Genomic DNA, 23,239 nt, shown 5'->3' with positions numbered 1-23,239 from the left:
AGGGCGAAAAGGGCATCGGGTCCAAATGGAGCCGGGGGACCTGCGGGCGCTGCTGGAGCGGGCGGGCGGACGGGAGCCGCTGAGACTGGCCGGCGAGGCGCGGCCGGCCGAGCTGGAGACCTTCGCCCGGGATCTCTTCGCCGAGCCGCCGCCGGAGGAAGAGGAGGAGGAGGAAGCGGCGGCCGTTGCAGCGGGGCAGCGGCGGCGGCGGCTGCGGCGGGCTGGGCTTCGGGGCGCCGGGCGGGCTCCGTGGCGGGGCTGCGCGCTGCTCTTCGCTCTATTCCGGGCCGCCTCGCTGGAGCAGCCGCGGGAGAAGCGCCGCCTGCGCGAGATCCTCCGCGACCTGCGCGCCCAGCTGCCCTCCGCTCCGCCGCCCGCCGTGGTCGGCGTGGTGCTGCTCCTGCAGCGGCCGGCCGAGGAGGCGGCGGAGGCGGCGCGGCTGCAGCTGGAAGGGCTCCTCCGGAGCGTTTTCCGCCAACGGCGCCGGCCCGACCCGGGGCTGCCGGATACCTTGCAAGCCGTCGCTTACTGGCCCGGGGATGGCCGGCCGGCCCGGGAAGCCGCTTGCCGAGCGCTGCGAGCCGCCCTGAAGCTCCGAGCAGGTGCGGACGGGCCGGGAGGAGGAGGAAGAGGAGGAGGCGCCCGCGGGCGCCCTCTTGCAAATGACCTCCGCCAAGGTCGCAAGGGGAGAAAGGAGCAGCGGGTGGTGGGTGGGTGGGGGGACGAGACCATCTTTGGGGAGTGGGGATGGGGGGGGCGAAATGCCTTGACCCCCAGAAAGGTAGGTGCGTTCTGAAGTGAGAAGGGAGGGACCTTGGAGGTCATCTAGTCCAACCCCCCCCCGCCCAAGCAGGAGACCCTGTGCCATTTCAGATAGGTGGCTGTCTTTAAATGGGAGTCCAATCTTCAATGGGAGCCTGTTTCCTGACCTGGCTTGCTTTAACCGATACAGATACAGATTAACAGAATTGGAAGGGACCTTGGAGGTCGTCTAGTCCAAGGGTCTCCAACCTTGGCCGCTTTAAGCCTGGCGGACTTCAACTTCCAGAATTCTCCAGCCAGCTTTGCTTTGCTTTGCTGGCTGTGGAATTCTGGGAGCTGAAGCTGAAGGCCAAGGTTGAAAACCCCTGGTCTAGTCCAACCCCACCCCTCCCCACCCAAGCAGGAGACCCCACACCATTTTCTGACCGATGGCAGTCCAGTCTCTTCTTGAAAGCTTCCAGTGATGAAGCTCCCACAACTTCTGAAGGCAACTTCTGTTCCATGCGTTGATTGTTCTCACTGTCAGAAAGTTCCTTCTCATTTCTAGGTTGAATCTCTCCTTGGTCAGTTTCCATCCGTTATTCCTTGTCTGGCCTTCAGATGCCTTGGAAAATAGCTTGACCCCCTTCCTCCTCTCTGTGGCAGCCCCTCAAATATTGGAAGATGCTATCATCCTGTCTCCCCTGGTCTTCCTTCCTTCCTTCCTTCCTTCCTTCCTTTTGCTTTTGAAAATTGCTTGATCCCCTCCTCTCTCTCTGGCAGCCCCTCAAATATTGGAAGACTGCTATCCTGTCTCCCTTGTTCCTTCTCTTCACTAGACTAGCCAGGCCCAGTTCCTGCAGCTGTTCATCGTATTTTTTAGCCTCCAGTCCCCTCATCATCTTGGTTGCTCTTCTCTGCACTCTGGAAGTGACTGGATTAACATTCAGAATGCAGGTTTAAACTTCTTTTTTAATGTTACTTGCAAGGAAAGGGAGAGTTTTCATTAGGGATTGTTGGAAGGAAAATGCATCCGTTTCAGTTCCAAGCTGGGAGAAAGACACTGGAAACAACATGGAGGCCGATTGGAAAGAAGGTTTAATGATGAAGCAGAACCACACACACAAAGGCAGTATGCGGTTCTGGGTCAGCTGAACAACTAGCTGAGTGAGAGGAAAGCATTCTTCTAAGGTTCTGTGTTTTTGAAGCTTGGGATGTGTGCAATATGGGCTTTGTGTTTCTAAAGAGGGTGTTGGGCAATTCCCATTGTGGCTGATGGTTTTTTTTTTGTCCTGTGCTGGATTTTGGGTGAGGGGCTGCTTGTTATAATCCTATTACTCGGCTTTTGTTAGCTGTCAGACTTTGCTGTGACGGGTTTCCGAAATATCCTGTCTCGAATGGGCTTCTGCCAGCAGTATTTGCTTTGCTTATGAATAGAGCCATCTAGATACTTGGCTTCCTCTTTCAGTAAGCTCTTTCATCTCCTTAAGTGCTGGCATCTGCTGTGGGCTATTAAGAAACACTTTGGGGGCTGCTTTCTGCCTCTAAGAACATGTTTCTCCATTTCCCCTTTGGGGAAATATGATATGCTGCCTCTTTAATATTTTCCCAAAATATTTCATTCTTCTAGGAGTGGGAGGGGCTTCCCACAGGGTGGAGAGCCTTGAAAATGTGGGTCGTTGTGGAGTCATTCATAGGTTAGGTGGATGTGACAGGTCGAAATGGGCTCGGCTTGTTGTCTGTGTGTTTGTGTGATGTTTGATAACCAGGGTTAAATAAGCCATGGATTAAGCATTAGCTAGCTGGGTGACTTTGGACCCTGGCTGGCTGAGGAATTCTGGGGGTTGAAGTCCACACCTCTTCTGGGGTAGGGATCTCCAAACTTAGTGACTTTCAGATTTGTGGACTTCGATTCCCAGAATTCCCCAGCAGGCATGCAAAAAACCATCAAGCTCAACCATCAAGGACCCCATTCTCCTCCTTTTCCTCTCCTCCTCTTCTCCGCCCCCTCTTCTTCCTCCCCCTCCTCCTCTTCTTCCTTTTCCTCCTCCTTCTCTCCTCCTCCTCTTCTTCCTTTTCCTCCTCCTCCTCCTCCCCCCTCCTCTTCTTCCTCCTCCTCCCCCTCCTCCTCTTTCTCCTCTTCTTCCTTCTTCCTTTTCCTCCTCCTCTTCTCCTCCTCTTCTTCCTTCCCTCCTCCTCTTCTTCCTCCTTCTCCTGTTCTTCCTTCTTCCTTTTCCTCCTGCTCCTCCTCTTCTTCCTCCTCTCCTCCTCCTCTTTCTCTTCCTCCTCCTCCTCTTCTTCCTTCTTCCTTTTCTTCCTCTTCCTCTCCTCTTCTCTTTTTTCTCCTCCTCCCCTCTTCTTCCTTCTTCCTCCTCCTCCTCTTCTTCCTCCCCCTCCTCCTCTTCTTCCTTCCTTTCCCTCCTTCTTCCTTTTTATGCAAACCCCACTCCTTTCTAGCACTGATGATGTTACCTAGTTGGGTCATGAAATGTCTGCAAGAAAACAACTAAGGAAACAACAACAGGGCCACGGTGTGGCTCAGGCTGTAAGACAGCCTGTTATTAAAACACAGCTGCTTGCAATTACTGTAGGCTCGAGTCCCACCAGGCCCAAGGTTGAGTCAGCCTTCCATCCTTTATAAGGTAGGTAAAATGAGGACCCAGATTGTGGGGGGCAATAAGCTGACTTTGTATATAAATATACAAATAGGATGAAGACTATTGTTGACATAGTGTAAGCCGCCCTGAGTCTTCGGAGAAGGGCGGGATATAAATGCAAATAAATAAATAAAAAAAAACAGAGAGCACCAAGGGATCCCGCCCCCCCTCCCCGTTTCAACCCTGAGCTACAAATATTCTCCTTTGTTGGGACTAATTTGATCTTTTTCATTTTACAGATGGGGCAGAACCCCCAAAGCAGAAACTTCCTGCCTTCTTGTCGTGTATTCTGTGGGGCAGGAGGAGTGAGAATATTCACACAGATGCAAAATTAAATGAAGGTAAGGAGGCCTAGGAATTTGTGAGTGCCGCAAAAGCATCTCCCGTGTTTCGCCTGCGTTCCCATCACAGACTTAACCCGGATGCAGAATCAACCCGTTTTCTGGAATCCCAGTACAGATAGTCCTTGACTTACAACAGTTTGCTTAGTGACTGTTCGAAGATACAGTGGCACGAAAAACGGTGACTCGTGATCGCTTTTCACACTTAACGGCCCTTGCGGCATCCCCTTGGTCACGGGATCCAAATTCAGAAGCTTGGCCCCTGACTCATATTTATGACGGTTGCAATGTCTTGGGGGTGTGTGTGTCACGTGATCCCCTTTTGCGACTGCCTGACAAGCAAAATCAACGGGGAAGCCGGATTCACTTAACAACCGTCTTACTAACTTAACAATTGCCATGATTCACTTATTTATTTATTTATTGAATTTATAGTGCCGCCTATTCGCCCATGGCGACTGAAGGCAGCTTACAGAATACATTTAAAACAATAAAACTAATAAAAAGAATAAAATAAATTAATATATAATAATATAATACAATTCAAATATTATTATTATTATTATTAATAATAATAATAATTAATAATTAATAAAATATAATAATGCAATGCAATGCAATGCAATGCAATACATATAATATAATTACCCCACAACCCCCTGCCCCAGCGACAGCAGATCACACGAGCAACACATGTGGGAAGAAAAGTCGTAAAATGGAGCAAAACTCACTTAACAAATGTCTCGCTTAAAAACAGAAATTTTGGGCTCAATTGTGGTCGTAAATTGAGGTCTATCTGTGCACTGCACCATAAACTGTTCAAGCAAATTAACTGAAATGAAGGGGACAAAAACTGAAGAAAGTGAGTTCACACAACTATAATTGGATTATTTGGTTTATTTATTTATTTTAAGATTTATAAAGCTGCCCAACTCAGATGTGTGGCGTACAACATAAATACACACTCAAGATGTTTTTACACACAAAAAAATAGGGTAAATAAATAAAAAAATAGATTAATAAACATACAAAAAATAATAAAACACAAAACCTAAACTTTGATTCTGGTTCAAGGTAAGTTGTGATCTCAGCTATTTAATTCAGCGGGATATGGGCCGCTAGGGTTTGCTCAAACACGGGTTAAGCCATGGTTTAATGCGCTGCTAACTGGTAAATAGACCATGTTGGTTTGAAGCTTAGTTAAAAAGTGTACTTTATCAGCAGAAATCTCATGCTTGTTTTTACTTATTAATCAAATTTATATGGGTTCTAATCTGATAAGTTTTTCCCGATGAATTCAGGAGGCCTTTTAGGTCGATATTTTTCATCCTTAGTAATTTTGTGTGGACTTCAATTCCCAGAATTCCCATGCTGGCTGGGGAATTCTGGGAGTTGAAGTCCACCCACCTTAAAATGGCCTAGATGGAGAAACACCGTTCTAGATAATGAATTGTACGTAAAACCAAGCATCCCTTTTTAATGCCTTAACCCTACCTCAGGGGTCTCCAACCTTGGCAACTTTAAGACTTGTGGACTTCAACTCCCAGAATTCCTCAGCCAGCTTTGCAGAACTCTGGGAGTTGAAGTCCACAAGTCTTAAAGTTGCCATGGTTGGAGACCCCTATCCTACCTTGTTGTTTTTTTCCAATGTAGATGCTGTACAAGACTTAGAAGGAGCCATGGCTTTGACCAACATTGCACCCAACGGGAAGTGTGAAGAGGCCTCAGAGGCATTGGACACCTAATAAACCGTGGTTTGTTGTCTCTCTGATGAATTCCATGTCCTTCTCATCCTAGCTTTCCGGGAGTAAAAAAATTCCAAGCCTTGGACCGCCTTACAAGCTCCCTGAAGGAAGCAGCTAGAAGTTTGTTTGTTTTTTAATGATAGTTTGTTTCAGAGCAATTTGTGCAGAAGAGATGTTGGTTTGTCTCCTTTCAGCATCCTTGTTTCATGGGGAACCCAAAAAGCATATATTTTTTTTATTCTTAAGCACGTCAAGATGTGTGTTCATAAAAGCCACTGGACCTCTTGGGGCTCACAATTTAAAGAAGCATTGTTTTCCAAAAGTTTGTGACTGTTAGAACAGAAACGGCAACACAATCATCATTCTTGCCATGGATCTGATTTGTCTTATTGAACTTGTCTCCTTCGTTCTGGAATCCTTATCTGCAGGGTTAGAAATCTCGAAGCTCGGAAGGAAAAGAAACAATTGCTCGTGTTTTGAGAAAAAAAAATCCACTTTATTCTGTTCCTGAATATGATTTCTGGTGGCAAAAAAATAATAATCCTACTACATTGTTAATGAAGACACACATGTGCAGTTATTCGGTCTTGTGGCTACTCTGTGCCTTGCTATGTTTTGGAAACTTAGAATAGCAGTGTTTCTCAACCCTGGTCATTTTCAAATGTGTGGGCTTCCATTCCTAGAATTCCCCAGCCAGCCTTGCTGGCTGGGGAATTCTGGGAATGGAAGTCTACACATTTCAAAATGGCCAGGGTTAAGTTTAGGTTGAGCAACACTGTATTATAGGCATAGTTAAAACTTGCAATATATATTTTTTTCATCAAAATAAACGGTTATGCATTTTGCGAATGAAGGCAAATGTTATGGTTATGCATTTTTACAAACGTATTTTTTTGACAAAATAAATGTTTATTCACTTGTCACTCTCCTACAGAACGCTTTCCCAAATGCTGTATTTTGTAGCCTGAATCTTTAATTTTATGATTCTTTCTTTTTAAAAAAATCTTGATGAGATTGTAAGGGCCTAACCTCCCATATCTTATAGTATAGCCTGGGGCAGAAAGTTGTGGGGTGGGGTGGGGTGTTTTTCGTTTGTCTGTATTGTTTGTGACTCTTTGCTCATGGGTTCAAAGCAGGTTTATTTAAAAGCTATATATATATATATATATATATATATATATATATATATATATATATATATATATATAGGTCTTTGGTTGTTCGGGTTTTCTCCGTGTAAAATTGGAAGTGTCTTGGCGCGTTTAAGTCTCATTCGTCATCTTCAGGCTTCAGCTTCGTGCTTCTGGGAGCAATGTGTGATCGCAGCTATTTCTTCCTTTTAACTGCTAGTGGGGGTTTGAACTGATTGGGTGGGAGCTTGGCTGTGCTCTGATTGGCTGGGTTTTTTTTTTTTTTTTTGTGCTCTGATTGGCTGGGGGTGTGTCCTGTGTTGGTGGGGGCTTGGTTGTGCTCAGTCTAATCTGTGCTGCAGGGGGATTTGAGCTGGTGAGCTGCACTGCTGCTGTTTGGCTTCGTGTTCGTGGTCGTATATATATATATATATATATATATATAGAGAGAGAGAGAGAGAGAGAGAGAGAGAGAGAGAGAGAGAGAGAGAGAGAGAGAGAGAGAGACAGACAGACAGATAGACAGACAGACAGACATATATAGAGAGAGAAAGAAAAAGTGAGAAAGAGAAAGGGAGGGAAGGAAGGAAGAAAAAGAAACAGGAAAAAAAAAGAAAAAAGGAAGGAGGGAGGGAGGAAAGAAAGAAAAGGAAGGAGGGAAGGAAAAAGGAGAGAAAGGAAGGAACAAAGAAAGAAAAAGAGAGAGAGAAAGCAAGCAGGCAAGTATACAGGTCTCTGACTTGTCTTGTACTCAGCCTGACTCAGGATAGTAAGATTGTAACCTAGTTTATTTGAGAGACCCCAGTTTGGGGAACAAATGTTTATACGTAGAGTCACATAGCCTGGAAAAACAATTGAGAATTTAGTTCATTTCATAATTTTAATGGTTTCAAGTATCCCACGTATTGCTTCTTGAAGATACGAGGGCGAAGTTTTAAAATGCTTATAACTTATTTACTAACGATGAAGTTAACCATTGTTTACTCAATCCAGTTTGCACAGATGGGCTTGCCTAAGAAGCAAGCCAAAAAGGTGGTTTCGATTTTTGAGGTTGTGCAAATCCAGTTACAGGAATTACAGGAAGATGAGGACAAACAGAAGTTATCCCATAATTCTTTTACCAATTTAAATCGGTTTTCAGGCAAATTATAGCGGATATATCCTTCGGCAATGGGATTTTTTTAAACTGAAGCTGGTTCCCAATAGCTTTTGCAAAGGTTTGATTAGATTCACCTACCAAGTTTAAATTAGTTTATAAATAAACTGTGGGGGACGTTGTAGAGCTTTTGAAACGTACAAATCAAAAGATAAGCTAACGGATCCACAGGCTTCATATCTCATCGCAAGCGTTAAGGTGGGATGTTTGAATTTGGCTTGTCTTGATTTGTAAACGGAATATCCACTTTCCCCCTTTCTCTTCAGAGGATTTTGTGCCTTTAGTTGAAACTTTTTTTAACGCATTTTGATGCTGTGCCTTTTGAATATCTGTGGAATAAGCCGCCTTTCATGGCACAGGTGCCTTGCTTCGTGCAATGACTGTTTAGAGCTAATCCTCTGACAAGGTGTGAATTATATATAGAAAGAAAGAAAAGGTGTGAATTATATATAGAAATATAGAATTCTTTATTGGCCAAATGTGATTAGATATACAAGGAATTTGTTTCCGGTGTGTAAGCTCTCAATGTACACACAATAATAGTGATAAGCAACGAAGTTATAGTCATAAGATCGGTAAATTCTGGAGATTATAGCTGTTTGTGTTGGTTTTCAATTAAGCAATTTGTCCTTGCTTGTAAGATGGAACGGCACGGCTAATGACTCAGTTATCCGACAAGCCTCTATAAACCTTTCTGGCTGTTAAAATTGGTTGGAGGCCTTTGGCTGGCTTTGTAGCCATTTTGCCTTCCTCATCCTTGTCTAGGAATAGGATCTGTTGTCTTTGAGTAATCTGACAAAAAGGCAAAATACAGGTAGTTCTCGACTTACAACCACTCATTTAGTGACGTTCGAAGTTACAACGACATTGTAAAACGTGACTTAAAATCAGGCTTCCACACTGACGACCATTGCAAGATCCCCATGATCACGTGATCAAAATCCAGACAACTTAGTTTGTATTTATGACGGTTGCAACATCCTGGATTCATTTTGTGAACTACTGACAAGCAAAATCAATGGCAAAGCCAGATTCACTTAATAGCCCTGTTACTAAATGAATAAGTGCAGTGGTTCACTTAACAACTGCGGGAAGAAATGTTTACGAAAGGGGGCAAAATTCGCTTACAACTCTTCTTGTTTAGCAATGGAAATTTTGGGCTGAATTCCAATTATAAGTTAAGGGCTAGCTGCACGCTTACTCTGAATTGCTGCAAATTGTGACTTCGTTGAGAAACTTTGTACCTTGGAGACTGAGTCTGGCAGGCTTCTGGGATTTTGTTAGCAAGCTCCCTTATCTGGCAGGAAATGGAGCCTGGGTTAAATGACAACTGTAAACAAAAGGGATTTTTCTGTGCTCCTGGGAGTGTTTCAGAGGGAGCAACGGGAGAATTTTAAGGGACTTGATTTCCTCTTTGCAGTATTTGACTCGCAAACCGTCACCAGGTTGCCTAATTTGACGATGCACTGTACATAGACGATGAATTAAACCTGTATCTCTGTAAATAAACAGATTACAAGATAAAGAGATTGCAAAATACTAATCAGCCTCCAGTGACTTTCTTCTAGGAAAACAAACAAACCCTGGAAAACAGATTGCAAAACTGGACCTTTTCACCAGTTGGAGAAACAGACTTATGTGCAACCGAGATTCGAATTCAGACTAGAGCTGGAAGGGATTAGAGCTTGGAGCAGGGGTGAAATCCAGCAGGTTCTGGGAGAACCGGTAGCGGAAATTTTGAGTAGTTCGGAGAACCGGCAAATACCACCTCTGGCTGGCCCTGAGTGGGGAGGGAATGGAGATTTTGGAGTATCCTTCCCCCAGGAGTGGGGTGGGAATGGAGATTTTGCAATGTCCTTCCCCCAGGAGTGGGGAGGGAATGGAGATTTTGCAATGTCCTTCCCCTAGGAGAGGGGAGGGAATGGGGATTTTGCAGTATGCTTCCCCTGGAGTGGGGAGGGAATGGAGATTTTGCGGTATCCTTCCCCTGCCACGCTCACCAAGCAACACCACGCCCATCAAGTCACGCCCACAGAACTGGTAGAAAAAAATTTGGATTTCACCACTGCCTTGAGGTCTTCCAGTCCAACTCCTTGCTCAAGCAGGAAACTATGCCATTCCAGACAAGTGCTTGTCCAATCTCTTCTTGAAAACCTCCAGTGTTGGAGCACCCACAACTTCTGGTGGCAAGCAGTTCCACTGGTTAATTATTCTCACTGTCAGGAAGTTTCTCCTTAATTCTAGGTTGCTTCTCTCCTTGATTAGTTTGCATCCGTTTCTTCTTTTCTTGCCTTCTGGTGCTTTGTAGAATAGGTTGACCCCCCCCTCCTCTTTGTGGCAGCCCGCCCCCCCCCCCAATACTGCAATATTGCTATCATGTCACCCCCTAACCCTTCTTTTCTCTAGACTGGCCAAACCCAGCTCCTGCAACCGTTCTTTCACACGCCACGCGTTAGATCATGCATCACAGTGGCTGCAGCGTCATGATTTATTATGGTGAACAACACTTTGACTTTTGCTCCACAAAGGGAATTCTGGGAATTCAAATCCACCCATGTTGGCTGGGGAATTCTGGGAGCTGAAGTCAACAGGCTCCTTTTTAAAAAAAAAACAACAACAACCCTCCAAAGTTGGAAAACTCTGGTTTATTCTGTCTCCTCCGAAGTCCTAAAGCAAAATGAATTCATTAACCCAGTAACCCAGTTTGCAAAAAAAAATACTGGAAATGTGCCATGTATATATGACTTCAGTTGCCTCTGTTAACAAAGCAGACATTTGCCTTCCAAGACAATTTTGGGAGAGTCTCCTGTGCCATTATCAGCCTCAAGGCAGGCAGGCAGGCAGGCGTCCAACAGGTATAGTTTGACCCAGGGCTCTCCAACTTTAGTAACTTTAAGACTTGTGGACTTCAACTCCCAGAATTCCTCAGCCAGCTTTGCTGGCTGAGGGATTCTGGGAGTTGAAGTCCACAAGTCTTAAAGTTTCCAAGGTTGGAGACCCCTGGCTTGACCGACGTTTTTTTTTTTTTATCAGCCTGCTTCGCTTCCTTCCCATCTGTCCAGCCTTCAAACAATTGTTTGTGTATACTGTTGTGACAAAAAATAATAATAAAAAAAAGATTTCTAAGCAGGCGTTCGCGGTGGACACCCTAATCCCTAACCGTTTTTTCCCCCCCCCACTCAGGGCCGCCTGTTGCTAAGAAACCGCGCCCTGAGAGAAAGGACCGGTCGCCGTCGCGGGTTGCCGAGCGTCACTTCCGGCGTAGCTCCGGAAGCGGTGAATGCGCTTGGTCACGGAGTTTGGAAGCGGCGCTGCTCGAGGGAAGCTCCGCGCTCGTTTCTCTCTTTCTCCGTCCCGGGAGCGCCGAGCCGGCCTGGTTCGACGAGCGACGGCACCATGATCACTTCAGCCGGTAAGAGAGGCCGCGGTCGGGTCGGAGGGAAGGCCGGGATCGTTTCCGCTGAGTCAGGCAGGGCTTTCCTGGGGCCGCTGCCTTCGTTGCACCCCCGGCCTCTCCCCCTCCGTCGCTCCCGCGATGGCTCCCCAGAGCAGCGGTCTCCAACCTTGGCCACTTGAAGACTGGTGGACTTTCGACTCAACTTCCAGTAACCGTAGAGTTGGAAGGGACCTTGGAGGTCATCTAGTCCAACCCCCCCGCTCAGGCAGGAGACCTGGACGTGGGATTCGAGTTGCCGACCTTTCTGATCGACAAACTCAGCTGCTGAGCCGCCTAGTCAGGCATAGTGCTAGGAGGGAGATGGTTTTACGGAGAGGAGGTAGAGGAAGAGGAGAAGGAGGAAGGCAATAGAATGGAGAGGAAGGAGGAGGAGGAGGAGGGGGAAGAGGAGAAGAAGGAAATAGAATGGAGAGGAAGGAGAAGGAGAAGAAAGAAGGCAACAGAATGAAGAGAAAGGAGGTGGAGGAAGAGGAAAAGAAGGAAATAGAATGGAGAGAAAGGTGGAGGAAGAGGAGAAGAAGAAAGGAGATAGAATGGAGAGAGAGGAGGAGGAGAAGAAAGAAGGCAACAGAATGAAGAGAAAGGAGGTGGAGGAAGAGGAGAAGAAAGAAGGAAATAGAATGGAGAGAGAGGAGGAGGAGGTGGAGGAAGAGGAGGTGGAGGAAGATGAAAAGGTGAAGAAGAAAGAAGGCAATAGAATGGAGAGGGAGGAGGAGGAGGAGAAGAAGAAAGAAGGATATAGAATGGAGAAAAAGGAGAAGGAGGTGGAGGAAGAGGAAAAGGAGAAGAAGAAAGAAGGCAATAGAATGGAGAGGGAGGAGGAGAAGGAAGAGGAGAAGAAGAAAGAAGAAAAGAGAACGGAGAAAAGAGAGAAGGAGGTGGAGGAAGAGGAAAGGAGAAGAAGAAGGCAATAGAATGGAGAGGGAGGAGGAGAAGGAAGAGGAGAAGAAGAAAGAAGAAAAGAGAACGGAGAAAAGAGAGAAGGAGGTGGAGGAAGAGGAAAAGGAGAAGAAGAAAGAAGGCAATAGAATGGAGAGGGAGGAGGAGGAAGAGGAGAAGAAGAAAGAAGGAGATAGAATGGAGAGAAAGGAGGAGGAGAAGAAAGAAGGCAACAGAATGAAGAGAAAGGAGGTGGAGGAAGAGGAAAAGAAGAAAGAAGGCAATAGAATGGAGAGGAAGGAGAAGGAGGCGGAGGAAGAGGAGAAGAAGGCAATAGAATGGAGAGGAGGAGGAGGAGGACTATGGGGCTCTTGGTGCTCTCTGACTTTGGTTGTTTTCATGCAGATGTTTCATGACCCAACTAAGTAATATCATCAGTGCTAGAAAGGAGAGGGGTTTGTGGAGAGGAGGAGGGGGAGGAAGAAAAGGACTGTGGGGTCCTTTGTGCTCTCTGAGGCTGCTTGTTTTCTTGCAGACGTTACATGACCCAACTAGGTAACACCATCAGTGTTAGAAGGAGAGGGGTTTGTGCTCTGTTTTTATAGACATGGCTTACCCTGTCAGTGTTGATGGGAGTGTTCTCCGTAATTCCTTGATTAGGCTATTGGATTATCTGTGTGAGTTGGGTGTTCCTTGATTGGAGTATTGTTTGCTGCTTGATTGTTGGTCTGGTATTAATTCTGGCGTTAATCCCTGCTTATCTGGTGGTTAATTGCTGGTAAGGAGGTATATTGGTCTTTTTGTTTCCTTTTTATGTTTCTGATCATCTGTTTTGAATGGTGTGTAGATGATGCTTATCTCTAGAGGCCTGTTAATGGCTGATTTGTTTGAATGCCAGACTTCTAGGAATTAACATTTTTTGGATTTAACTTGGTCTAAGATACTCAAGTTTCCCAGCTGAAACTATGGCTAAGTCCATCCATGTATTAAGGAGTTTTCATCCTGTTTTACTAACTGCTGCTGAGGTTAATGCAGTAAACAGAGCCGTAGCGAACTATATTGCGTGAATGCAACTCTTGATTTGGTAGAATATTAATTATAGCAGGTATTGCTAGGATGTATTGTTTTCTCTGTTTACCCAGCCTGGTCTCTTCTCTAGTTTTCAGAGCATTGGAGTCCAGAATATCCAGACCAGCCTTTCTCGGTCTTCTGCCATTTGGATATATTGGATTCCAATTTCTGTAATCTTTAGTTTGCATAAGATGAAAATCAAAGACTTAAGAGGTCTAAAGGGGGTACAGTGATAAAACCTGGCAAAGTCTGTGTTTCCCCGAAAATAAGACTCTGTCTTACATAATTTTGCCACCAAAAAAAGGCCCCAGGTCTTATTTTTGAGGAGGAGGATGTCTTGCACTGACTCACCTTACTTGTGTACCTCGCCCCCAGCCTCCTTTTTGCTGTCAGAGGCCTTCAGGAATTTCTTCTGCAGCCGGCAAGTCTTCCCTGAAGGCTTCTGCAGCCGATAACAGAGCTCCGGATCGATCCAAAGCTCTGTTTCAGGAAAGCTTTGCCTGCTGCAGAAGTGGTCCGGCAAGGCAGGTGTCGGGGTGTGTAGAAGGCCTGGCTGCAACTGTCCGAAGGTAAGTAATAGGGCAGCCCCACATGCACCCCAATCCCCACCCTAGCTTAATTTTTACCTATGTACCCTGAAGTGAGTGGGGTCTTAATTAGGGCTTATTTTGGAGGGTAGACCTTATATTGGGTACACATGTAAAAATCAAGCTACTAGTACTTACTTTCAGGGTAGGTCATATTTTTGGGGAAATATTCTGCGATATATTTTATATATATATATATATATATATATATATATATATATATATATATATATATATATATATATATATATATATATATATATATATATATATTTGCTGATAAAGAAAGAGATTAATATAGATCTATTTCAAACTTTTTTGCTTTCATCAGCTAGCCATACCTTTACTTGGATTTGAACTTGGGTTGCCTGCATATTAGTTGTATTAACCTCCAAGCCACAAGTTCTCTTCCCTTTATCAGCTGAGCCAGGGGAAAGATTAAGTGTTTTTCTGTCGAAGCAGCTGATCTGCCCCAATGTGGAAGGGAGCATATATATGTGTGTGTGTGGAATATATGAAAACTATATGGATGGAAACTAAGCAAGCAGAGAAGCAACCTAGAACTAAGGAGAAATTTCCTGACAGTTAGAACAATTGATCAGTGGAACAACTTGCCTGCAGAAGTTGTGAATGCTCCAACACTGGAAGTTTTTAAGAAGAGGTTGTCTGAAGTGGTGTAGGGTTTCCTGCCTAAGCAGGGGATTGGACTAGAAGACCTCCAAGGTCCCTTCTAACTCCCTGTTCCAACTCAAGTTCCAATAGAACTTGAAATTAAAACTCTTCTGATATGTTCTGTTTTGGAGCCATTGATTTACCTGTTATTTGAGACTCAACAACTTGCTAGAATTTGCTTTCAAGTAAGCATGCTTTTTTTGTTGTCTAGGTCTTGTTCCTTTTAGCTTAGTTTGTGTTAGAATGTTGTTATTACGTTCTGAGTCAACCTTGACTTTTTTTTCTTGGTGATACGTTTTTAGAAGTAGATTCCCCGAAACTACCCACCCTAGGACAGGACTAGAACTCACAATCTCCCAGTGCTATTAAAAGGTTTCACTAATTGTAAATACCAAAGTGAAGTTTGAATAGAATAGAATAGAATAGAATTTTTTATTGGCCAAGTGTGATTGGACACATATGGAATTTGTCTTGGTGCATATGCTCTCAGTGTACATAAAAGAAAAAGAAAAAAAATACCTTCATCAAAGGTACAACATTTACAACACAAATGATGGTCATAGGTTGCAATTTAACCCTTAATGATTGCAGCAAAAAGTTACAGTCATAAGTGGAAAGAGATTGGTGATGAAAACGATGAGAAGATTAATAGTAGTGTAGATTTAGTAAATAGTTTGACAGTGTTGAGGGAATTATCTGTTTAGCAGAGTGATGGCCTTCGGGAAAAACTGTTCTTGTGTCTAGTTGTTCTGGTGTGCAGTGCTCTATAGCGTCGTTTTGAGGGTAGGAGTTGAAACAGTTTATGTCCTGGATGTGAGGGATCTGTAAATATTTTCACGGCCCTCTTCTTGATTCGTGCAGTATACAGGTCCTCAATGGAAGGCAGGTTGATAGCAATTATTTTTTCTGCAGTTTTAATTATCCTCTGAAGTCTGTGTCTTTCTTGTTGGGTTGCAGAACCAAACCAGACATATATCTCAGGTTGTAAATGCATTGGCAAATCACATTTATTCCTCTTACTGTAGCAATTCTGAAAATAACCCTGTTTTATTCTAAAGTATAAATTGTATGTGGTGCTTAATATAACTTTTTTTTTTTTTTTGGCAGCTGGAATAATTTCCCTTCTGGATGAGGAAGAGCCAGAACTTAAGGTGGGCTTGTAGACTTTCTGTCTGACTTCAGAATAAAAGCACATCAGGACCTGAATACATACAATATTTTTAAAACTGAACATTATTTCGGGTGTTATATTTTTACTGGTTCATGAACTTGAGATTGCTGTCCTCAAGACTGCACAGGTAGTCCTCGACTTGCGACCACAATGGAGCCCCCCCAAAATTTTTGTTGCTAAGTGAGAAATTTGTTACGGGATTTTTGCCCCATTTTACGCCTGTTCTTCCCACAGTTGCTAAGTGAATCACCGCAGTCGTTAAACTAGTAACCCGGTCATTAAGTGAATCTGGCTTCCCCATTGATTTGGCTTGTCAGAAGGTCCCAAAAAGGGATCACCTGACTCTGCGGACACTGCGACCGTCATAAATACGAACGAGTTGCAGAGCGCCTGCATTTGGATCACATGACCGGGGGGCTGCTGCAATGGTTGTAAGTATGAAAAACAGTCATAACTCAGTTTTTCCAGTGCTGTTGCAACTTCGAACATTCACTAAGCAAACTGTTGTAAGTTGAGAATTACCTATATTACTAAGAAATTTGAGAGTGATTATTTTTTTCATCCTCGTTGGCAGGGACAAGGCTGCCTGTAATGAAATGCCAGAGCTGGTCTTCCTCTTTCGCCCTCCCAGCTACTTGCTAGACATCTGTGTTGGTTGAAGTCTAAATTCAAGTCTAAATGCAGTGGTTTTCGTTCTTTTCACAGGAATTTGCTCTCCACAAACTGAACGCGATTGTCAACGATTTCTGGGCTGAGATCTCTGAATCGGTGGATAAAATGTAAGAGAAAAGACCTCAAATTCACTTGAAAACATTGTTCTGACCTAGGCTTCCTTAGAAATTAAAACAGCACAAACTTAGTCCCGGCAAACCTCTTTAATTCCTACGGCTGTAAATTACTTACATTTACAGTCTTTCAGAGGAAGGTTATCAACACCCACTTATCTCACGTGGATCGCTGCCAAAGAGCTAATTTCCAGACGGCAGGGCAAGGCCAAACTTGTCACAAACAGAATTTTCAAATCTTGAATTGGCCAGATGAACTAATTGCCTCCTGCAAAAGCTCACGTCCCAGTTTGCTTCTCTTTTATGTCTTATGGCAGGGGCAAATCATCTCCAAGCCTTACTCCCAAGTTGACCCCGTTTCCTTAATTATTCCTGTCTCCGGGCAGCTCTGCGCATGCGTCCACTAGGAACAGGCTCACGCTGTTCTTTTGCCTGGCTGATATCAGACTCCGGAGGCAGCAAAGAATTACCAGATGCCCTTGGCCCCCTCTCTGCCTCCGACGCAGAGCCTTCATCCGAGTCTTCCCCAGACTCCAGGACTGGCCCACGTTCCTCCCCAACCTCCTCACTGTCCGAATCTGCTGCCAGCTCTGCTGGCTGCTGTCGAGCCACAACAAGAATGAGCTAAAATGTGTCTGTCACTTTCCTGAGCCGCTGAATTCAATGCTAAAGGAAATGCTTAACGTTCACCCTAGGGCTGTAGCAATCCAACCTTTTCTTCCTTCCCCCCTGCAGTGAAATTCTATATGAAGATGTTGGGTTTCGTAGTCGGGAATTTGCCGCCTTGGTGGCTTCCAAAGTGTTCTATCACTTGGGGGCTTTTGAAGAGTCCCTGAATTACGCCCTGGGAGCTGGCAATCTTTTCAATGTCAATGACAATTCCGAATATGTAGAGACAATTATCGGTAAGTTTGTGCACTGGAAAAAGCTTTGTCCAGCTATGCAAATTCTACGGTCTTTGCAAAAATTTCACAAAATACCTAATAATAAATAAATAATAAACACCTAGTAATCTTCCACTTATGAGCAAAAATTGACCCCTACATTTCTCTTGCTAAACTAAGCAGTTGTTAACTGAGCTTTGCCCCATTTTACGACTTTTCTTCCCATAGTTGCTAAGTGAATCACTGCAGTTTTTAACTTAGTAGCACGGTTGTTAAGCGAATCTGGCTTCCCCATTGATTTGGCTTGTCAGAAGGTCCCAAAAAGGGATCACCTGAGTCTGCGGACACTGCAACTGTCATGATTACATGCCAGTTGCCAAGCCTCTGAATTTTGATCCACGGGGATGCTGCAACAACTGGAAGTGTGAAAAACAGTTGTAAGGTTGAACAGTCGCTAGGCAAACTTTTGTAAATCTAGGACTTATCTGTAGCTGTCCAGTTCCAATTTTGGGAAAATAGGAGAGTTTCACTATTAGCTTGACCAAATTTGCAGGTTAAGTCTCCAACCCAGTTTCTTTTCTGAAAAACAGATGTTTCAAGTGTTATTTTACGTTAGAGGGGTTTAATGTAGTTTAATGCCTTAAAATCCAGATGCCCACTATGTCTTTAAATATCCCAAAGAATATTTCAATATGAAAAACCAGCTCTGGGCAATAAGAGGCCACCCTTACCTTGAGTATTGAGCATCCCTTTTTATGCTACATGCCGTATTTTTCGGAGTATAAGAGGGTGGAAATATTATGTGCCCATTTTTTTTTTTTGCAAAAAATGGCATTTTTGCCCTCCCCCAGGCCCCAGGAGCACTCTGCAGGCCTCCCAAACCCTCTGTGCACCCCGTTATTTGCTAAAACCGGGTGAAAAATGGGGAACACACAGGGTTTGGGTGGCCTGCAAACTGCTCCTCGGGACTAGGGAGGACAAAAACGTTTTTTTCCTTACCTCTTCGAAATCTTGGTGCGTCTTATACACCGGTGTGTCTTATAGTCCAAAGAATACGGTAATTGATTTGGGTGTTGTTTTTAAAGCACGAAAATTGAGATAGGCAGAAATATGAGTTCTGGGCCCAATATTAGAGGCATATGTATTTTCTTGCTTGTATTAGTAGTTGAGGATATGAATAATTTGCAGCAAATGCTGTTTGGATTGTATGATGCAACTAGAAGCGTTTGAAAATTGATGGATGAATGGAGCGTTTGAAAATTAATGGAGTAATGGATTAATGGGCCTTGTCCATAATTCTTTACTTGCGGTTATAGTTTCCCCTTATTTTTAGACCCCAATAAAATATTTTTTCAGTCCTATATAGTGATTAATCATTGCATTGGAAATATAGGTAATCTTTGAGTTATGATTATGGTAAAAAGCCATGATGGTTGCAAAGCAGTTCGGGCACATGGCCAACCCGATTTTATGACCTCTTTTGGGATGGTTGTTAAGGGAACCCAGGGTTTGCTATGGGGTAGTTTTTCCGAAAACTGGAAATAAATTCGGATTTTCTGCAATGCCAATGACCACAGGATATAGCAATAGTACTTAGACTTACAGTATATACCGCTCCACAGTGCTTTCCAGCTCTCTCTAAGCGGTTTACAGAGTCAGCCTCTTGCCCCCACAATCTGGGTCCTCATTTTATTGACCTCAGAAGGGCGGAAGGCTGAGTCAACCTTGAGCCTGGTGAGATTCGAACTGCCAAATTGCAGTCAGTCAGCAGAAGTAGCTTGTAGTACTGCACTCTAACTACCGTGCCACTGCAGCTCATATAAATGTGTTCTGGGGGCCAAGTACCTGTAGTGTGATCACATGACTGCAGAGGTCCCCGATCATTGTAACTTCAAATCCAGGACATGTATCCCCCAGGTAAGGTCTGTCATAACTTCAAATGGTTGCTAAGCGACCAGTCATAAGTGGAGGACTACCTGTACGAGGTTTTTGGGGTTTTTTTTAGAACAAAACTTTTCAGATTTGCCTCTAGATCAGGGATCTCCAACCTTGGCAACTTTCAGTTGACAAGGTTGGAGACCCCTGCTCTAGATCAACGGGCGTGCTTGTAATTTATAATAAGATCTATCAATAATTTAGAAAAGCTTACAGGATCTATTGCTTTTCTCAGCGAAATGCATCGACCACTACACCAAGCAGTGTGTGGAAAATGCGGACTTGGCGGAAGGGGCCCAGAAAGCCGTGGACCCCCGCTTGGAAGGCATTGTGAACAAGATGTTTCAGCGCTGCTTAGACGATCACAAGTACAAGCAGGCCATCGGCATTGCCTTGGAGACCCGCAGGCTGGACATCTTTGAGAAAACCATTTTGGAATCGGTAGGTGAACGCGCGGGATGGTTGGGAAGAGGTGGCTGCGTAGGATCTGTGTATCGCTTTTGAACGCATTGCGTGCTTTGTTGGTTTACGTGAATGATATGGCCCCCCCATCTCACAGCAGACAGAAGAGAAAAAAAAATAAACCACAATATAAATACTCCAATAGAGATTCTCCATCATCCAGGTTGTGGTTGTCCCAAAGGTGCTTTTTTTGCAAGAGGCAACTGGTTTTTCTTTGAAGACGTTTCACTTCTCATCCGAGAAGCTTCTTCCCGCTCTGACTGGATGGTGGGGAAGGTTTGATTTTATCCTCCTTGAAGACAGCTGGTCATTTGCATCCTTTTTAGAGGGTCCTTGAGGCCACTTGGAGGTTGATTTGTATCCTCAGGGTCACCTTAGTAGTGCAAATGGTTGTGGAGGCTTCTGGGAACTGCTGAAAGGAACTGTTCCGTCCCCCTCGCCTCCATCCGAACGATGGCTTAATTAGCCGGCTCTTATCAGCTCTGGCAGCAAAAGAGCCAGCGTCTGCCAAGAGCCCTCGTTAGCTGCCAAGACGCTGGTGAGTCACAACCTTCAGCTCTAGTCAATCAGTGGATTTGCCTGATACAAAGAGACACACCAGCTCTTGCTGCCTTTTATATCCTGTGGGGTGTGGCTCCATGACTCAGCACTTCCTAGGCCTGCCCCACCCTTGCTTCTGTTGTTCCCTCCTCTCCTGCCTACGAAACCTAGGGTCCAGCCAGGCCTGATTGCCATCAGCTGGGTCTGGAGGCGTGGCGGGGGAAGAGTCAGGGGATGGAGGCCTCGTTATCTCTTCCACCTGGCCTGCCTCTGGCTCCTGGAGCTGAGCCAGGGAGGCCGGTGTTTCTGAAGTAAGTCCTGATGGCCCTTTCCCCTCACTATCCAAGTCACTTTCTGGCAGCAGACCTGGCTCCAAGGGACTTTCGGGCATGGGGCCAGGTTCAGGGGCGGGAGCCACAACAGGAACGTGTTGTAGACTGGAGATAGATGATGCCGTATCCCTCCCCCACTGTTGAGAGAGGGCTGCTCAATTTGGACATAGATGGCCTCGTTGATCCCCTCTTTCAAACCTCCAAGTGGCCTCAATGACTCTCTAAAAAGGATGCAAATGACCAGCTGTCTGCCAGGAGTCATAAATCCTTCCCTTCCGCACCATCCAGTCAGAGCTGAAGAAGCTTCTTGGATGGGATGAGAAGTGAAACGTCTTCAAGGAAAAACAAAGAAAGTCCTGTTGCCTCTTGAAAAAGCACCTTTGGGAGAGTACAGACCAATGTTTTCCAGCCCTTCAGAGTTTCACTTTGGAAAGCTTCATTTCCCCACACCTCAAAATATTCTCCATCCTGCCTGTAGAATGTGCTAAGCACCTATCGTATTTTTGGGAGTATAAGATGCACCTTTCCCCCCCCAAAAGAGGGTGAAACTCTGGGTGCGTCTTACATAGCCCTGCCCAACTTCTCAAACGGAGTTTTCAGAGGCTGAAAAAAACATCAGAAACGAAGCTTCAGAAAAGAAGCCCCCAAACAGAGCTTCAGAAAAAAAGCCTCCAAACAGAGCTTCAGAAAAGAAGCCCCCAAACAGAGCATCAGAAAAGAAGCCCCCAAACAGAGCTTCAGAAAAGAAGCCCCCAAACAGAGCTTCAGAAAAGAAGCCCCCAAACAGAGCTAAGAAGCCCCCAAACAGAGCTTCAGAAAAGAAGCCCCCAAACAGAGCTTCAGAAAAAAAGCCCCCAAACAGAGCTTCAGAAAAAAAGCCTCCAAACAGAGCTTCAGAAAAGAAGCCTCCAAACAGAATTTCGGAAAAGAAGCCTCCAAACAGAGATTCAGAGGCTTTTTTTCTGAAGCTGTTTCGGAGGCTTTCAGAGGGATAAAAAAAAGTTTTTTCTGAAACAGAGTTTCAGAAGTTTCAGAGGCAGAAAAAAACCCCCAAAAAAGCAAGGAACCTGTTGCTAAAATTCACCTCTGGGAACAGCTGATTGAGGGTATTCACCTGCCAATCAGCTTTTTTCTTATTTTCCTCCCTAAAAACTAAGGTGTGTCTTATACTCAGGTGTGTCTTATACGCCGAAAAATACGGTAGTTTTAAGCTTTACGGCAGCTTTAAGACTTACGGACTTCAGCTCCCAGAAGTCCACAGGTCTTATGGACTTCAACTCCCATAATTCCCCAGCCAACATGGCAGGCTGGGGAATTCTAGGAGTTGAAGTCCACAGGTCCTAAAGTTGCCACGGTTAATCTAATTGCTACCGTGGTAATTTTGCTATAGGAATTATTACTTGAAGCTATGTTGGAGTGACTTTCTTGATTGGTCTTGACTTACTTCACCTTTCCTCATGTTTCTCCAGGAAGAAAGATAACAGTTCTAAGAAAAGAGATTGGTAGACTGTTGCTTTAAATACATTAAACACTGGAGGGGAAAAATAATGTGACTTTTTGTGTGTGTGTGTTTTGACAGAACGATGTTCCAGGAATGCTGGCCTACAGCTTAAAGCTTTGCATGTCTTTGATGCAAAATAAACAGTTCCGCAATCAAGTGTTGAGAGTTTTGGTGAAAATCTACATGAATCTGGAGAAGCCCGATTTCATCAACGTGTGCCAGGTGGGCTGTGTTTGTGCAAAGGTGGGAGGGGTGGATGGTAATAATAATAACAACAACAACAATAACAACAACACCCCGGATATCACGATTGTGGAAAAGAAAAAAGTGTGGATAGTCGACATTGCTATACCTGGTGACAGCAGAATTGATGAGAAACAACTTGAAAAAGTCACCAGATATCAAGATTTGAGAATCGAATTGCAGAGACTCTGGCATAAACCAGTGCAGGTGGTTCCAGTGGTACTCAGCACACTGGGAGCTGTGCGTAAAGACCTAGGCAAGCACTTAAAAGCAGTTGGCACTGACAAGATCACCATTGGTCAGCTGCAGAAGGCCACCTTACTGGGATCTGCTCGCATAATTCGCCGATACATCAGGCAGTCCTAAATGCTTGGGAAGTGTTCGACTAGTGATTTGTGATACGAAATCCAGCATAATTATCTCGTTTGCTGTGTATACTATCATTTTGTGTAAATAAAATAATAATAACAACAAAAGAGTTGAAAGGGACCTTGGAGGCCTTCTAGTCCAACCCCCTGCCCAGGCAAGAAACCCTACACCATTTCAGACAAATGGTTATCCAACATTTTCTTAAAAATTTCCAGTGTTGGAGCATTCACAACTTCTGCAGGCAAGTTGTTCCACTGATTAATTGTTCTAACTGTCAGCTGGGAAAACCATAGCCTTGACTATACGCACTTTTGTTGGCAGGGTGACTACCTGTAATCATATAACAAAAACCTATTTGGGATATAGGTTTATATTCGCAATATTCTCACCTTCTAAAAAGTTAGACTGAGGGCTGTGTTTTAGAACTGGGCACAGCCTTCATTAGAAGTTCCCTTAATTCAGGCATAGATGAATGCAGGTGGGTTCTTGTCTCTTTTAATTCCTGCCAATGCCCAAAATGATAGACAGATTGATAGCTATAGGTGGTAGAGAGAGATAGAGATAATAGATGGTTGTAGACA

General features: G+C 44.5%; 2 protein-coding genes across 3 annotated transcripts in view; both read left to right on the top strand.

Moving 5' to 3' along the window:
- Positions 1 to 6,541, top strand: C6H2orf72 (chromosome 6 C2orf72 homolog). Of its 2 annotated transcripts, XM_058188082.1 has the most exons (3): positions 1 to 602; positions 3,638 to 3,739; positions 5,393 to 6,541. In XM_058188082.1, exons 1-3 carry the CDS (start codon positions 26 to 28, stop codon positions 5,482 to 5,484), a joined length of 771 nt encoding a protein of 256 aa, XP_058044065.1. In that variant the 5' UTR covers positions 1 to 25; the 3' UTR covers positions 5,485 to 6,541. The 2 variants fall into 2 exon arrangements, with proteins under 2 accessions (XP_058044065.1, XP_058044066.1); XM_058188083.1 differs by lacking the exons at positions 3,638 to 3,739; positions 5,393 to 6,541 and adding an exon at positions 1,731 to 2,808.
- A 4,482-nt stretch (positions 6,542 to 11,023) lies between these two features.
- Positions 11,024 to 23,239, top strand: part of PSMD1 (proteasome 26S subunit, non-ATPase 1) — a 162,367-nt gene continuing 150,151 nt past the window's right edge. The window contains exons 1-6 of the mRNA XM_058188640.1: positions 11,024 to 11,182; positions 15,544 to 15,587; positions 16,313 to 16,386; positions 17,128 to 17,297; positions 19,447 to 19,652; positions 22,125 to 22,268. Of these exons, the coding sequence (XP_058044623.1) occupies positions 11,167 to 11,182; positions 15,544 to 15,587; positions 16,313 to 16,386; positions 17,128 to 17,297; positions 19,447 to 19,652; positions 22,125 to 22,268 (654 nt within the window). The 5' untranslated portion in view covers positions 11,024 to 11,166. The remainder of the gene's footprint in view (positions 11,183 to 15,543; positions 15,588 to 16,312; positions 16,387 to 17,127; positions 17,298 to 19,446; positions 19,653 to 22,124; positions 22,269 to 23,239) is intronic.

The sequence above is a fragment of the Ahaetulla prasina genome, chromosome 6 (genome assembly GCF_028640845.1).
Source record: "Ahaetulla prasina isolate Xishuangbanna chromosome 6, ASM2864084v1, whole genome shotgun sequence".
In the NCBI taxonomy this organism is placed as follows: Eukaryota; Metazoa; Chordata; class Lepidosauria; order Squamata; family Colubridae; genus Ahaetulla; species Ahaetulla prasina.
This window is presented reverse-complemented; position numbering and strand designations above follow the sequence as displayed.